Below are 17064 nucleotides of genomic sequence, written 5' to 3' on the forward strand. Positions count from 1 at the left end.
CCCTACAGCCTTTTTCATGCTTTCACATTGTAACCAGTTCCAGTCTCTCTCTCTTTTTAAAAAAATTGCAATATAGTCAGTTTACAATGTTGTGTCAATTTCTGGTGTACAGCATAATAGTTCAGTCATACATATACATACAAGAACACTGGATCCACTCATCTGCTTGGCTGTCTTGGTTTAGTTTTCATGTTCTTTTTCATTATAGGTTACTACAAGATATTGAGTAGAGTTCTCTGTGCTATACAGTATAAACTTGTTGTTTATGTATTTTATATGTAGTAGTATCTGCAAATCTCCAACTCCCAGTTTATCCCTTCCCACCCTCTTCCCCCTCTGGTAACCTTAAGTTTGTTTTCTATGTCTGTGAGTCTGTTTCTGTGCCAGTTCCATTCTCAAGGAGCACCTCAGGGTATGAAGCAGCCCCTGACTCCTAAGCTGAGACGTGCCATTCTGTGTGACGTGAGGTCTGTGGCACCCATTGCCTTTTGGATCAATTAATCTTGCCATTAACCTAAGCAAACTATCAATGTGATTGTGGTTGTAGGTCTTCCTGGAGAGAACTTATAATTGAAATTCCAACTACATCTGGAAAAAATACCCATTTTTCTAAAAATATATGGTGAATTGAAGAGAATTCAATTACTGAGATATTTATCAATCTGGTTTCCAGTGGGCTTGAGGGTTTTATGGTTTCCCTGAAATTGCATGTAGGATACCACCCAGGTGTCTATATTTACCTTTTTCTAGTTTTAGTTAGATTCTGAAGACATGTGGACTCATTGCTCTCTAAACTCAGAAACAACTGGGGATATACCTGATTGACTATGTTAATATTGACAAGTGTTCAGTAATTATGTCAAATTCCATCACAAGTGAGGTTAAATTAACTGTAGTCCCCTAATAGCCTGAGCACAGCGCTGTCATTCCTCTGTGTTACACTGGGTGGACCACACCAAAGGACTCAGCTCTGGTCTCATCACTTAAGTGAGCGCTCCAGCCCCTGACACAGAACAGTGCAACTGTAAATCCTTAGCAGTTGCTTGCCATTGGAGGGAGTGAGTTCCCCTGTATAAACCTTGCCTAACTCAGTCATTTCTGGTACTGGAAGGAACAATGATTGATTTTGTGTCATAAAATGAAACTTCTGTATCCAAATGCTGCCCTTTCTAGCTGTAGGACCTTAGTCCAGCCCCTTTTGGCCTCAGTTTCCTCTTCTGTAACAAGAGGGTTAGCTGTAGGATTGGTTAAATCTTTCTCAACTCCACAAATTCCAGTAATCTCTATTTGGCAACACAAATTCCAGGAGTCTTTTTGGCAAAACCAAATTCGAAAGAGCTCGGACAAGCCTTTTGGAACAGAGTAGAACTCGGACATCGTAGAGCCTCTGCGTGAAAGTGCATAGCCACAAATATGGATTACTTTGATAATTGTCTTCTGCCTAGGGACTGTTGAGAAGTAATCTTAGCGGGGCTCCAGGCTTGTTAAGGGGATAGCTGCTGGGAGGAAGTGGGCGTGGCGATTTTCCCAACTTCCTTGTTTGGAACAAACTTTGGCAAAATCTGACCGGCTTAGATGTTTGCTTTTCCATCTGTTGATGTGCTTTTTGGGAGCTCTCCTGCCTGCCAGAGAAAACATCTAGCAGAAGCACGACGCCGAATCTTAACCATTCCCTTGGGTCTCCAAACCCCACCATCCTCCAGAGAGGGGAAGGCGAAGATGAGATAGAAAACAGACGTGCCTGGAGCGCGCTGGCTTCAGAGGCTCCCAGGGAGTAGGGTGGCGAAGACTGGGATTTCGGCACTCCCCCCACCCCCCACACCAGCCCGCAGACGCACGCACGGGTGCGCCTTGTCTCCCTTTCTTAGTACTCCTCTCGTCGTATCTGGAACCTGGCATTGGAGATGGGGCAGTAGCGAGGCTCGCTGGCTCCGCCGTGTGCCTAGTGCGTTCGTCGACTTCGCTGTCCCGGCGCCTGCAGCCGGCGCGCTCAGCTCACAGCGAGCGGCGGACCTGCGGGGACAGCGCGCGGCGCGCCCGGGGGAGGGGACGCGGCCGAGTGCGGGGCGCCGGCGCGGGGCTGCGCGCTCCGCCGCGGGGGACCCCGGGACGCCGCCGGCCCAGCCATGACGGACACCAGCAACAGGAAAGAGGGCTTCAAAAAATGCCGGAGCGCCACTTTCAGCATCGATGGCTACAGCTTCACCATCGGTGAGAACTTTCCATCCTCTGTTCAACTCCTGGCTTGGGCAAACCCCCTTCCCGGTGGCGGGGAGGGTCCTTTCTGAGCGGGGAGGAGGGGGCAGTCAGAGGTCGGTCTGGGCCGCGAGGCGCTCGCCAGGCGGGAGACCCGGGGAGTGGCGACAGGGCTGGGGAGCCGCATGTGTGGCCCGGTCACTGCGCCCGGGGCTGTCGCGGCGCCCCTTGCGCCGCACTAACCAGGCATTCCGCCGAAGCTGGTTTTTAGGATCACACCTTTCTGAACCGCTCGATTTCCTCGCTGCGATTTTAGTAACGCAAGCTGGGAGAGGAGGAATCGAGACAGGGATGGAGCCAGAGAGGTGGAGACAGAAATACCGGAGGGGGAAGTCAGAAAGACGAGGGCATGACAGACAATAAGGCAGAGAGACACGTAGAGAGACACATGGAGAGACAGAATGACAGAGACATCTAGACAGAGACATTAGTAGAAACACCTAGACACCAGGTCAGAAATACAAAGATGGAGACGCCAAGACAGAGACTAAGTGAGAGACAGAATGACAAAGACGTGGAGATAGTGATAGAAACGAGAGATTCAGAGGCTGAGAGACAGACACGTAGAGACAGATTCAGAGAGCGATTGAAGGATAGTTTCTACAAAAGTTGAAACAAGAAGAAAGGGACACACGAAGAGAAAGAGAAGGGAAGGAGGGAGGGAGAGAGAGGAAAGACAAAGCAGAAAAAGAGGCACATTCAGAGAGACAGAGAGAGAGAAAGAGAGAGAGAGAGAAATAGAGAAAGAGAGAGAAGGAAGAAGGCAGGGAGGGAAGGATGTATCATGTTACTAAAATATTTGAGAAAAATCTGCCTCCTGTCCTCTGGACTCCCAGGTGGCTCCCTGTTTTCTTTCCTTCCCAAACTCTTTACCAGGAGGAGTACAAGAAGGGGCTGGGGTTATCTTCACAGCTGTTAGAGGGAGCAGGACCACAGGGGTAACCCTCTGGAAGCTGAATTTGAAGAGATCAGTTCTTGGTGCTTTTACTACCAGTTCTATGCCATGCACTATTTTGAACCAGCTGGTCAGGGATTGCCTGCTCATCTTCCCAGGAGGGAGGCTTCCTTTTTGGAGAACCGCAGGGCAGAGCTAGGTGCCAAGGAGCTGCTCCAGCATTTGGACTTCTGTGTGTGCTCAGGTCACCATGGCTTAAAGTCTGAACTTAACTCCAAAGCCTTTGAAAGTGGGGGTTTGTTAATGTGCTTTTTGGAGGTGTAGCCGGATTTTGCCAGGAGCAAGAAGAGGCTGGAGAGGAGTTCATCTCTGGATCACTTTTGCTCCTTCTAATGAAGTGGCCCAAGATTTCTGGGGCATGAACTGAACAAGTTACTTCCAGAATTAAGTCTGAACTCCTCCTGCTTCCCGAGGCTCTCCATTCTGGCTTGAACTTGCCTTTCCTGCCTCAGCTGTCACTTCAAGCCTGTTTCTTCTACACATTCATCATTGCTTGCCCTTGCCCACATTCCATCCCTCAGAGCCTTTGCTTGGGCTGTTCCCTCAGCCAGGCATGCTGTTCCCCCAAATCTGCACTGAGAAATCTTGTCTATCTCGGCTCTTGCCACCTCCTCTGCTCTCCTTCCCCATGAGAAAGAGTTTCTCCCTCCACACTCCTCTTAGCCTCCTAGTCCTCTGTGAGAGCTTACACTCGACCCCTAATCACTTATTTCAGCAACTGTTAGCTGTCCTCCTTGCATGAGAAATTCTTTATAAAGATGAGACTGTGTCTAATTTATCTTTCACCCTCTAATGGTGATGTTGGTATTTGAGAGTTTTCGCAGAAATGAATTAAATGTTGCCAAGGTTAGAAGTGATTCATTAAAAGGCCATTGCTATGTTAGACTGGTAAGGAAGCTTCCAAAAATGATTTTTAAGTTTTACTTGGCAGTTCCCTGTGAAATCTTATCCTCCAGAAAGTGTGGCTTCTGAACCCCAGGTTTACAGTAGTGCCCTTTCCTACCTAACTCCCTCCCTCTTTTGCCCCCATCCTCCCTGGAAGTGATCTGACACATTGGTGTGGCTGCTAGTCAGAACGGACCTCAAAAGTAAGCTGGTTACTTCCTAGTGAGAAAGCTGCCAGCTTGTTTCAGATCTTGGAGCATTTATTCATTCACTGCTTTCCATCTGCCCCGCTCCTTCCCTCCCTCCTTCAACAAGTGCTTATTGAATTTTGCTGCATTAAAAGATACAATTTAGTACAATGCCTGCCACATGGCAAACATTCAGTGAATTGTAATGGTTGTAATTTTTCCAGACCCCACGCTAATATCGTGGGGAGTTTATGAAGATAAATCAGACTTAGAACTAGGTATTCAAGGAATTTGTACTCTTGGGTGACGTGATATATTCATATGTAACCTTTTACAAAGTAGAAATTACAAAGTGCCATAAGAGATATTTTAGAAATTTTAGGCCAATATAGACATTTTAGCAAACATAGATAATCAAAAAGAAAGAAAAAAAATCACTTGTAATTTTATTGCTCAATGCTAAACATTATTAATATTTCTTGTATATACTTCCAGTACTTTTTTGTATATACACAATTTTTAAACAAAATGCAATCATAATAATAATCAGTAATTTGTTTTGAACTGTGCAGGTCCACTTACACACAAATTTTTTTCAAGAGCAAATACTCTGGTACTACAGGATCCACAGTTGGTTGAATCTGTGGATGTGGAATTGGGGATATCGAGGAATCACATATAGAGAGGGCTGACAGTAAGTCATAACATAGATTTTCAAATAACCCTAACCCCCGAGTTGTTTAAGAGTCAACTGTAGCCTTAATGTACATAATACATGTTAATTATACATGTAATCAACATATTAATTATACATAATATATAATTGTAATCATTATATATTAATTATACAACATGCTATATATTATATAATTACTGTCTATTAATCACATAAAAGTTATATAATATAATTAATGTGTATCAATAATATATGTTACATACACACATGTACATATATGTCTTTGTGTATGTTTGATTTGCAAGTGCTGTCTGTCACATATGTCATAAATATTTTCTTCTAAGTAGGGGGTCTCATATTCTGCAACGTCAGTGTGTGGCGTTAGGACTTGCTTTGAAAACACACAGATATCTTGTGGTCCTGCACCCATGGTTGCCACCTTGTCCCACGGTTTCAGCAGGGTGGAAGAGGTGGACAGTACCCCTCTTACTGTGTGAGAGAAGAATCCTAAAGAGGTCCAGGTGCCCAGATCGCTTTTTTTCTCAGGTATCTGATATTTTGTCATTAGGAATCACTTTCTTTTCTAGCCCCTTAATTATGCAAAATTGCCAGGTCAGAGAACTTTACTAAAGGAATTTATGTTATGGTACAGGCGAACCAAGAGATTCTTAGCAGGGGAGGCTTGTGAAGACAGCAGGGGTCTTAGGGGTTCTGCAGAAGGAGAGGCATGATCCACTCCTGTGGTGAGGTCAAGAATCAAGTTTCCTTGCAGGGCTCCTCATAGAACGTCTCTCTGCTGAAGGGATGTTTCTGGGCTAAGGGGAAGCATCCCCTTCTGGCTCAGACTAGCGGGGAGAAGGCTTCAGCTGTGGTTCTCCATGGGGGTGGTACTCCCCAGGGGGTGTCTGGACCTGTATGGTGCACTTTTAGTAGTTGAGTTCTGGGGGGCTGGAGACAGCTCTACAGATAGCAGAGACCAGAGAAGTTAAACGTTCTGCAGTATAGGAACAGTCCTGCACAGTGAGGAATTGCCCTAAACAACAGTGCCAGCCCCACGGAGAAACCCTGTGATGGTTCCCTCTGACATGGAAGCCTGGGGCTCCTGAATTGGCCTACCCCCTGGCTGCAGGGACTCTGGGACATCCACAGGCAAAGCTGCACTGAGAACAGGCATTGCCACTCGCCATGTGTAGCTGTGGGGTGCGGACCGGGCACTGAGCTAGCTGCTTTACTCAGCTCACTTGATCACCTTTCTCCACGGCTCTGAAAAGGTTATCTGTTATGGCCGCCATTTTAGGAGAAGGAGCTCCTGGGACTCCAAGAGGAAGTAGTCTGCCGGAAGTCACAAGCCGGGAAGTGGCAGAGTTGGGCTCAGACCACATCCGTCCGACTTCTTAGCCCAGGGTTTGTCCCAGTCATGCTGCCTCTCACAGCAGGCTTTATTTTTGCCTGAGCCTTGAGACCAGCCTGTCTTCCTGATGAAGACAGATTAGGGAGTTTGTCAGGTTTACTGAGTGAGCACAGGCTGGGGCAAAACAAGAAAAGGGTGAAATGTTGTCACAGGTTGGAGTAGGGGGCCTCTTGGGAGGAAGATCAGGTTGAAGAAACAAGGCTTGTTAATCTGCTTCCACCAGGGCTGCCTGTTCAGTGCTCCCCTCGTGTCCCAGGGAAAATAGTTTTGTGTCTGTCTTCTTTGTAAGTTTTTTCAGGTCATGAAATCGGGTATGTGGTCAGGAGATTCTGGAAGGAGGACCATGAGGTTGAACATGTGCCACATCCAGAAAGCACTGTCATCGAGCCTTTGTGATTTGAGACTTCTGTCCCTAGGAAACCGTTGAATTTATGGTTGTAGCCAGTGATTATAACGATTAGCATTAATTGAAGGCCATATATAGAAATTCCAGTGTAATTTGACTGTGGTGAGTTACTTGTGAACTAGCATTTGAATATGAAATGAATGGTCGTGGCGGGGAGTTGCAATATCACTGTTTTCCAGAAGAACTTTCCTTGTCTTTTGGGGACTGATTATCTACTTGGGATTGTATTAAGTGGATCTGCAGATTCTTACTTTCTCCATGAGGCTGCCTGAAATACAAACACCTTTCCCCCCAAAGTGAAGTGTGTCTGCAGAAAACAAAAACACTTTTTTCTTCTAACCACCTGAGGGAGCCTCACTCGCTCTGTCTTGGTGAAAATGGGGCTCTGGGGGGGCCCTCATTTCCCCTTCTTTCCTCAGTGATGACCTCCAGGGTGTCAAAAGGAAATGGGTGAAGCCATGGGCAGGAAGGATGTGAAGTTGGTGGGGTTTGTGTTGAAGAAGCTGCTTTCCTCAAAAATGAACCTGGTGGTGTTGTGGAAAATTCTAGGCCTGTACAGAAGACGTGTTGCTAACAGAGGGATGCGTTTCCTGTAGCAACTGCTGCTGGCTCCCTTGCTCTTGTGTTTCTCTCTGCTGGCTTGTCCCAGAGGAGGAAAAACAAGGGGCCCCTGGACAGCAATCAAAGGCCCAAGGGGCAGGGGGTGGGGGTTCCCTGTACCACCAAGGGACTGCCGGGTGCTGGGAACCCACCCTGAGCGGGGAGAGCTGCTGGTGGATGCTCCTTTCACCAGGGGTTCTGGGGCGGCAGGGCTCCAAGGGTGGCTGAGGCTGGGGTACATTCACTGAGGATGTGGCCCACTCTCCAGCCCAGGGGTAGAGGCCCCTGGCCTCCCTTGGTGCATAAGGCTGAGGGCTTTCTTGCCCAGGCTGGTCTCAGTGCTCTCTTGGCTGAATGTCTTGTCTGCCTGCTAGTTTGTCTGAGTGGAGGCAAGACCTTTGGCCATTGTATGCTTGGTTGGGGGTGACGGTGGGGAGCAAGGAACTGAATAAGGATCCAAGGTACACTATTCCACAGGCCCCTCCCAGTTTCCATTGCCCGAGTTCCTTCCTCCCCCTCCTCATATCTCCGGAAAGACCAGATGGCAAACTGGGACTTGCCATCTCTGCTCTGGTTCTCACCTCCCCCCACCTCCCTCTCCCTCTTCTGTGTCTGAGCTTCAGTTCCTCATATGTAAGATGCAGTGTGTGATCCTTGGTTAAGGGGCTGTGGTGAGGATCAAGTGAAGTTATGCATGAACAAATTGCTTGTTAACCCTAACATGCCATTAAAATGCTTCTTGTAATTAGGGGAGACTTGATACTGTTTAGGAATTGTGCATCCCTCTTCACAGTGTTTGCATTTCGACAGAGGGAAGCTGGAGGAATAAGGCTCTCACAATGAGGATCTGATTGTCAGGCAGCAATGGCAGTGCATGGTTTTAGGAATGTGTGTCAGTGGAGAGGTGGCACTTTTAGTGGGAAAGCCTGGGCTTTGGAGTCTCAAGAAGACTTACTGTGCTGGCCAGGCAAGTCAGTTAGCTTCTCTGAGCCTCAGTTTCCTTTTCAGAATAAACGGGGCTCGTAACACCTTTCTCCTGGGTGAACCTGGCCAGCGGAGTGAAGTTCCATGCACAGTGCCTGGCTGTCACACTGTGCACATTTGCTCAGCAACCCTTCCCGTCTCCTGAAATTATACTGTGACTAGAGCTGGCTCTGGCTGGGAGCAGGTGAGGGTCAGTGGTGTGATCCCAAGGGTCTTTGTGTGTGCTCTGGGGCAGGCTAAGAGGTGGGTCAGTACTGGTCTGTGCCGGTGCAGAAGTGGACACCAGGAAAGCCGTGCTGCCTCCTGGCCCCTGACACTGGAGGGGAGTGAGAGCAGAGTGGGCATTGGGCACCCTCTGCCCTCCCACGGGCTGATGCTCCTCCCGGGGCCACGTAGTATCCCTGGCCTGTCTGCCAAGCCTCCATGGACCTGGCAGAGCAACGTGCAGAGTCCACCTAGGGTCATGGGCAAGTTGGGGTTGAGGAGGGAGAAGAGCACTGCGGGAATGAACTTCTGACCCTGGCTTGGAAATCTGGCCTGGGACACAGAAGGGAAAGGGGAGCAAAATAGTTAAACTGGACCTAGCAGAGTCCAGGATATGACAAGCTCAGGAATTGGACGCCTAGGATTCAGATTCTGAATCTCACCTTCCTTCTCAGAGAGGTGGCAACACATGGTTGAAGTTCAGTGTCCTAAGCTGTAAAACGGACATAGGAAGTAGCACCTGCCTTGCTGGGTCGGGCAGTTAAATGAGATAACGCGAGCAGAGCTCCTTGGCGTTATCTTAGTCCATTTGGGCTGCCGTAACAGAATACCACAGACTGGCTGGCAGAACAGAGAGTTATTTCTCATAGCTCTGGGGGCGGGGAAGGCAGAGAGATTTGGTGTCTGGTGAGGGTCTGTGTCCTGGTTCATAGACGGCTGTCTTCTCTCTATGTCCTCAAAAGGCAGAAAGGGCGAGGGAGCCCTCTGGGGTCTGTTTTATAAGGGTGCTCATCCCGTTTGTGAGGGCTCCACACCCATAACATAATTACCTTCCAAAGCCCCCCCTTCCACCACTTAATGCCATCACAGTGGGGATTAGGTTTTACCATAGGAATTTTGAGGGTTACAGTCAGTCTGCAGCACTATTATCATTGGGAGTTAATAAACGTTTGCTGAATATAGCAGTGAACTAGGCACTGTGGAAGGGCCAGGGGAACCACAGGGTAAAAATGCACAGTATAGTAGAAAATGCACGCCAGACTCAGAGCTGAGAGCTAGGGCTAGTTTCTTACTATTTTGCTCCTTAATCCCGGGCAAGTCACTTAACATGGGCCTCAGTAAATGAACTGGTTGGGTACAGAAATCTCTGCAGTTCCTGCCACTCCAGGTAGGTGGTGAGCTTAGAGTCCTGAAGGCCATGGTAGCTTTCCCAGAGCAGGAAGGTGCAGGGAATGGCTGAGTGAGACACTCTCAGGACTTTGGGTGAAAGAAATTTGCAGAGTTGAGAGCAACACAGAGGCAAACTGGATATAGGACTCGTGAAGAGTTGAAATTATTTTTGAAGTAAGTAGACTAGATTTTGTGTGCACAACTTTGTGTGATGATTCACATACAGTGGAGTTTGATAACTCCTGAGCTCCCACCAAAGACAAGTCAATGTGTAGCTGCCTCGAGCCATTTCTCCTTAGTGATATCAAATCCCAGTGAGACATGGGGGACTGAATGGAGATTTCCAAGTGTTTCTGCTTCCCTGCTGGGTTGGCTCCATCCTGATGTGATATGAAGCCTTTATGTCTTCAATTCATGTTACTGGACTTGTTTGTAACGAACAGTAAATATGATAATAGATGATAGTTGTGGAAGCACCTCGCATGGTCCTGCTTAAGAAATGCTTCTGTATTTGAGAGGCAGTATGTGTGGAGGTTAAGAGCATGGGTTCTGGAGCTTGACTACCTGGGTTTGAGTTTAGGCTTCACAGTTTATTAGCTGTGTGATCTTGGACAAGTTACTTAATCATTCTGCATCTTAACGTGCTCATCTGGTAAATGGAGATAATCATAGTACCTGTCTCCTAGGGTGTTGGAGGATTAAGTGAGTTCATGTACATCAAGCATTCTGAACAGCACCTGGTACATAGTAAGGTCTATGTACATGCTTATTATATCATTTTCATAATATTATTATATTCATAATATATATCTAAAATAATACTTCCATAATCATATTATTAACATGAAGATAATAATAACCAGCTCTGAGTCCTGCTTGATCAAACACCCATTTGTGCTGTTCCTTGAAAAGCTGTAAGGAAGACCTTGGTCTTCTGCTTTCTCTTGTTCAAAATTGGCATTTCCTGCCAAAAGGCATTCACTTTTGTGTGTTCTTGTGTGTTGGAGTCCCAGTGCTGTACCGTTTTTCTTGATGAATCCATGGTAGACCTACAGATGTTCTCATCGTCTTCACCAGTTAATCTTTTAAGACTCAGTGTGTCACTTGTGACGGCTTTGCAAAGCAAGTCCGCAGCCACCAGGCCCTTTTTGGGTGGTTAGCTCTCCTAGGCCAGGATGTTATGAGGAAAGGAAAGTGATGCAGAAGACCCAGGCTCTAGATCCAGACCTGGCGCTTCCTGTCTCTGGTTGTGGGCAAGATCATTAATCTCTTGGAGCCTCAGGTCCCTCACTTGTAAATGGGGATAATTCCTTCTTGGTTGTGTTGTTGGGAGAGTTCGCTAGGATGAGGAACATAAGAACCCAGCACACTCTAGGTGCCCAGTAATTGGTAGCTGTTGGTTGTGGTGATGCAGAGGCTCTGAAATCGGGGAGCGGGCAAGTCTCCCAGACCCACAGCTGCTTCCCTGGATGGCGCTCACCAGCCTGTCCCCGGGATGCCCTCCATGGCCCCGATCAGCCACTTATGTTGAGTGCTGGCATGGCTGCAAGGCTGTCTTTGTTTTAGCGTAGGATTTCTGATCAGGCCGGGGATCTGGAGCGCCCGCCTCACCCCAGCCGAGTGCTTCCAGCTGGGTTTGGGTAATTGGTGCCAGCTGCTCTGGGGAGAGCTGGTCGGCACTTCCTGTGCTGTTTGGCGGTCAGGCTGTGGAGTGTGCAGGGAGCTTGGCTTCCCCAAGGGGCCCTGAGGGGACTTGGAGGCATTGCTGCTGGAAGTTGGTTTTTACTTGCTGGAGGGCAGTATCTGCTGGACGAAGGTCCAAACTGCTTAAGACTCCATCTATGAGTGTTGGTCCACAAACACGGCTGCCGAGGTTTGTTTTTCTGAGAGGAAATCACGTTAATTGATTTGCTGATTCCCGCCTTTTCTCTCTGCTTTTCCAGACAGATGTGCTTTCTCTCTTTTTAATAGTGGCGTAGAGTGGCTCAGGTGTGATTCCATGGGCTTGGAGAAGAAAATAAGGCAAGGACCTGCTACCCTGGACCTGCATCACTAGTAACTATGAGCATTTGTTTAGCTTTTAAGAAGGGGCCTTTACGATGGTCTAATTCAGCTTTTATAAGTGAGGTTACAGGGAGAGCAGTTATGGTGAGTGAGGAATTCAATGCAGGTCTTCAATGTTCAGGTCCAGCGCTCTTTCCTGTTTCCTTTTTTTTTAATTAAAAAATTTTGAGGAGGTTGGAATGCTGTGCTGGACCCACTGAATTACATATTTTATTCATCAGGCATCTTGACTATTTGGAAGTCATCTCAAAGAGTTATTGTGGCGTATAAGGTAGAAACAGTATTCCCTCTTTTCTTTTGGACAAACCAGAAGTTGGATTGCTGACCTCTGATGGTCACTGTTGATGAGATGTCTGATTACACTCTTCACCTGTGCAATGGGAATAATAATATCCATATTCAGTTATGCCGTTTATAAAGTGCTGGCCCAGGAGGGAGACCATCCCAGGTACTTGTAAATCTTAATTCCTTTCCCTTCTCTTTTCCCCTTCTTGGCTCATGCCAAACCTGAAGGTGTTTTGGCTGGTTAGATGTTCACCTGTGATACAAAGTATGGGAACCCTCAAGCCCTTTGGAAACTTCATCTCTATGAGAAGCCCCAGGAGAAAGCTGGCATTGATTTGCTGTGACTCTTCGGCACAAGATCCCAAACTGACACAGTGGGATTAAGGCAGCGAATGGGAAAATGGATGGACTTCTATTTTAAAGTCATTAGTTTTACAATTTCTAAGAAAGGCTCATCGTGTCTAGTGACTCATCTTTCTTTAAAAGTTGGAAGTTACTTTAGATTTTCAAATTTTGTCAAGTGAGCAAGTATTGAAGGGGACTCCAGCATCTCTTTAAGAGGGAACCAGCAGGACTCTGAGCCGAACCAGATCCCAGCAATCTGCTGGGCCCCAGGGAAACCCAACTTTCCAGCAAGAAGCCTTTTCTTCCTTTCTCATCTGGGTCATTCATGAGGCTAACTGTTTAAGACAGTGAATAAAGCTTAAAAGATGCAGAATTTAGGCCAGTCGTGTAAGATTGTAAGCTGGTCGTAGTGACTATCCCAAGGAGGCTGTTTTTTGGGGGTGATTATGCAGTTAATATGCAAGCTGTTGCCCCCATGTTGATGATGATAACAATAAAGTTTTACCATTTGTGAAGCACTTTCCCAAATAACAATTCATTTGATTCTACAAATAACCCTACAGGTGTACTCTGAGCAGTTCCATTTTACAGGTGGAGAAACCTGGGCTTTAGTAGTTAAAGTGAATTATTTCAGAACAATGACTCAAATCCAGTTTCTGTATTTTGGAGAGCTCAGGCATCTGAAGCAGCAATCTGGGAACCATCTTAGATTCCTTTTCCCATATCTAATGAGTCATCAGGTAAAGGAGATTTTCTTTTCTAAAATCTTGCCTATTCATACTTTCCCCTCTATCTTCCCTGCCTCAATTCAGACCCCCTCTTCTCTCTAGTCTGTTGTAGTGTTTCCAGGTGGTCTCCCTACCTCCCAGCTTGCCTTCCCTCCAAACTCCTCTCACAATGGCAGCTGGAATGTTCTTTTGGAACACACAGCTGATCCTACTGTGCTCCAGTTTACAATTGTTCAGTTCTTCCTGTTGCTTGCAGGATCAAACCACCTTCCCAAGGAAGGCTCACAGGCCTTTGGTGATCTGGTCTTTGCTTTTCTGTAGACTCATGCTTTGCGTTGTCCCTGCCTGCCCGTGGATGGTAATCACTCACTTGGCCTTTCTTAATGGAGTGCCCACCACACGCTAGCTATTGTGTTAGGCACTAGGGATATAATGTCTGTAAAACTGACTAGCCCAGCAGAGTCCACAGTGGTTAGTGGCTCTGATGCAGTGGCCCTGCAAGTGCCTGAAAATGGCATGGAACCTAGGCTAGGGGATTGGGGTGGGCTTCCTCAGTGAAGGGGGTGAGAGAAGCATCCAGATGGCGGACAGCCTGTGTCAAGGCCCTGTGCCTGGAGGGTGGGTGGAGGAGCAACATGGATTAAGAAGAGGCTGGGGAGGTGGGCAGAGGTTCTTGTGGGCTGGCTGAATAATTTGGTCTTTTTTCCCAGGAGCAGTGAAAGGCAACTGATGGTTTTAAGCAGATGTGATGCCATCAGACTTGTGTTCACGAAAGCTCACACTGGCTATACTGTGGTGGATCAGTTTGTGTGTCTGTTGACTGGTCCTGTTGTGTCACCACGAGTGACTACTGTGTCCACAGCATTCCTCTTCTGTATCTGGGCCTCCCCGTGTCCTTCTGAGTATTCATTCTTTCTCAGAACAAACCAGACAAACTTTCAGGCTGCCAGAGAGGCAGGTGGTCCATGGGGGCTGGCAGCTCTCTTCATTTCCCTAATTACCTAATTCATTTTTTTAACAAAATGAAGATAGGATTATTAATTTCATTTGCCTGTAAAAATGATCCATATTCATTTTAGAAACTCAGGAAAGAAAAACTAATTATCTGGAGATGACCTCTGTTAATATTTAGGTGAATCTGCTTCCGTATTTTCTTTATCTTAAATTTGCATAATATTCTATTGCAGTTTTCTATCTAAATGGGATCATACATGTTCTGTTATCTGCGTGTTAAAACTTATTTGTATGTTTGGACATTTAAAAATATTCAGTTCCTTTTCTTTCTAACTGGGTGCCCAGGACCTCTTTTATACTCTTTTTGGCTTCTCCAATCTGGATACCCCACGATCTAGGTGAAATTTAGCTGAGCATCTCACAGTGTGGCTTTTTTGGTCAGCACTGTCTCACCAGTTATACAGACACACATTTTATATACAAACACACACACACTGCATACACTTATTCTCTCTCTCTGTAATTGAGCATTTGCTATTTGCCAGGCATATTCTTAGGGCTTTGAAAGCTCTAGCTCTTTAATTCCACATTTTCTGATGAGGAAACAAAGGTGCTTGCCCTGGGAAATTAAGAGACCACGACATCCAAAGCTAAGATGTTTGTGTGGGAGCCTGACCGTGTGTGGGTGATGTCAGAGGAAGGGCTTTCTTAAACCCATGGCACATGCCTTTGGTAAAAACTCAAAGCGCTTTTGGACATCTAGCATCTCCTCTTGGCCTCCTAATGAGAGGGTTTATGACCTTGAATAAGGTAGGCAACTGACTATTAAGGTCTTCGGACCAGAATGCTTCAACAGAAAGCTTAATCAGTCACTCATTCCTTCATTCATTCCCTTACAAACATTTGCTAGGTGCCCTTTGACTGCCCTGCAGATGTAAGGAGACATTAGACAATGTTCTCATTCTTGAAAAGTGTATGGGCTTGTGGGGAGACTGATACTAAAAAAATAACATCCAGGTGTCGTTTGAGAGCTCTATAAAGAATGCAGGTAACCCAGGCATAGACAGGTCTCACTGCCTGCAGGAGTCAGCAAAGGCTTGGACTCAGTTTTTTCCTGTCTCGTCTTATCTTGTCTTCCTTTCCCCTCCCCTTTCCCTTCTGTTCATTCAGTTTTATTCAAGTGTAATTTATGTACCATAAAATTCACCCATTATGAAAGTACAATTCATGATTTTTAGTAAATTTATGGAGTTGTGCAACATCACCATGTATAACTGCTTTATTGTTTCCATTTCTCAGCTGTTATGAATAAAACTTCTATAAACGTTCATGTACAAGTCTTTTTGTGGACATATGTTTTCACTCTCTTGGGTAGATTCCTAGGAGTGGAATTGCTGGGTTGTATGATAAATTAATGTTTAACTTTTGAGGGATTGCCAAATTGTTTTCCAAAGTGGTCGCACCATTTTACAATCCCACCAGCAATGTATGAGAGTCCTTGAGCCAAGTATTAAAGAAGTGGGAATTCGCTACATCAGTGGTTTTCAAATCCTGCAGAGGCACTGCTGGCTGCATACCAACCAAACGGGGAGCTTGTTAAAGATTTGTGGGCCCCACGCTTTGGAGATTTGATTCTGTAGTTATGGGATGGGGCCTGGGCATGTGCAGTTTTAGAAGGCTCTCCAAGTAACTCTGATGTGTGGCGTTGTTTGAGAATCACTGAAGTGGGTGAGGTAAGGATAGGGAGAGATTTGGGGAATATTCTGGGGAGAGAAAATGGCATGTGTTAAGTACAGCATAACATATACTTGTCATGAATTGTTAGCAGGAGAAGTGGCCGGAGAGAGAGGCCAGTTAGGAGACTTGTGCATTGGTCCAGTCAAGACCTAAGGAGGCACTAATTAATTCATTCACCTATCCTCTTTGTTTTCTATAAAATTTTTTATGGAAACTTGATTTTTTGGGTACCAAGCACTAGGCTCAGAGCTTTAGACTTAGTTTTCAACAACCCTTTTTACTCATTATTATTCTCAGTTTATCGGTGAGGAAACTGAGGCTCAGGAGATTAAGTAATAGGGTTGGGACTTGAAACCGGGTCTGTCTGGCTCTTTCTGTTAGAGCAGTTTCCCCTACTCTGTGCGGAGCACTGTGAGAACAGGGCCTTGGGGTTTCATGTTCTTTGTAGAAGAATTCATTATGCATTTTAATATGACAGTTGATTCTCTGGCTTGCTGTGTAACCGCTGCTATTTGTTCTTCCTTTCTGTGGGTTAGAGATGTATTAGATTTTCTCTAATGGAAATGACAATATTTAAACATTCTAGGGAGATGAAGTGTAAGACCCCTGAGTTAAACACCTTGAGGCTTTGCGTCAGCTTCAGTGAAAGTCCTCTGGCTGCTTCTTTCCTCCTGGTGCCTGTTGATCGAGGTTGCATTTACTGACTGTGCCAACACTTGACCTGGGATCTCTGGTGGCTGTCAGTCTGAGCTCTACAGAAGTAGATTAAGCCCTCTGTGAATCAGGAGTTGGGAGTTCTGTGGTAGGGCTGTTTTCAGCGTTGGATGCATGATGAGGGAAAACTTGTAGTAATTACCGAACAGATGCCCTTAATGAGGTCTCTGCTGGATTTCCAGCTGGCGGTGAGAGCTCTGCATTGGGACAGGGACATCGCAGTCACTGGATCATTATGTGACATCACATCCTCCCCTTGTTGTCATAGCAGCTGTAATCATCCCACTGAAAGTGTCCCTCAGGGTGATGGCAAGCCACATCTTTTTCCATTAATGGGAATCCATGGCGCTTTCTTCCATGATAGGGAGAAAAAGAACTAGCATATTAATGCTCTTTGAAAGGAGAAAAAAGCTTAACGATTTTCAGCATGGTATTACTACTATAACTGTTATTAGTCTAACAATTATTATGCAAGTCGTCCATGTTGCTTGTGGAAAAATTT

The 17064-nt window shown here is 46.2% G+C and overlaps 1 protein-coding gene across 6 annotated transcripts in view; it reads left to right on the top strand.

The window, feature by feature from the left end:
• Positions 1-17064, top strand: part of PDE1C (phosphodiesterase 1C) — a 508368-nt gene that overhangs the window by 71220 nt on the left and 420084 nt on the right. The window contains exon 1 of one of the 6 annotated variants that reach the window (XM_031455148.2): positions 1787-2211. The exons of 4 other annotated variants lie outside the window; for them this stretch is intronic. In XM_031455148.2, coding sequence (XP_031311008.1) covers positions 2127-2211 — 85 coding nt within the window. In that variant the 5' untranslated portion in view covers positions 1787-2126. Of the gene's footprint in view, positions 1-1786; positions 2212-17064 lie in introns of those variants that run through there. One more of the 6 variants, XM_031455140.2, reaches the window with a different exon arrangement.

The sequence above is a fragment of the Camelus dromedarius genome, chromosome 7 (genome assembly GCF_036321535.1).
Source record: "Camelus dromedarius isolate mCamDro1 chromosome 7, mCamDro1.pat, whole genome shotgun sequence".
NCBI classification, from domain to species: Eukaryota; Metazoa; Chordata; class Mammalia; order Artiodactyla; family Camelidae; genus Camelus; species Camelus dromedarius.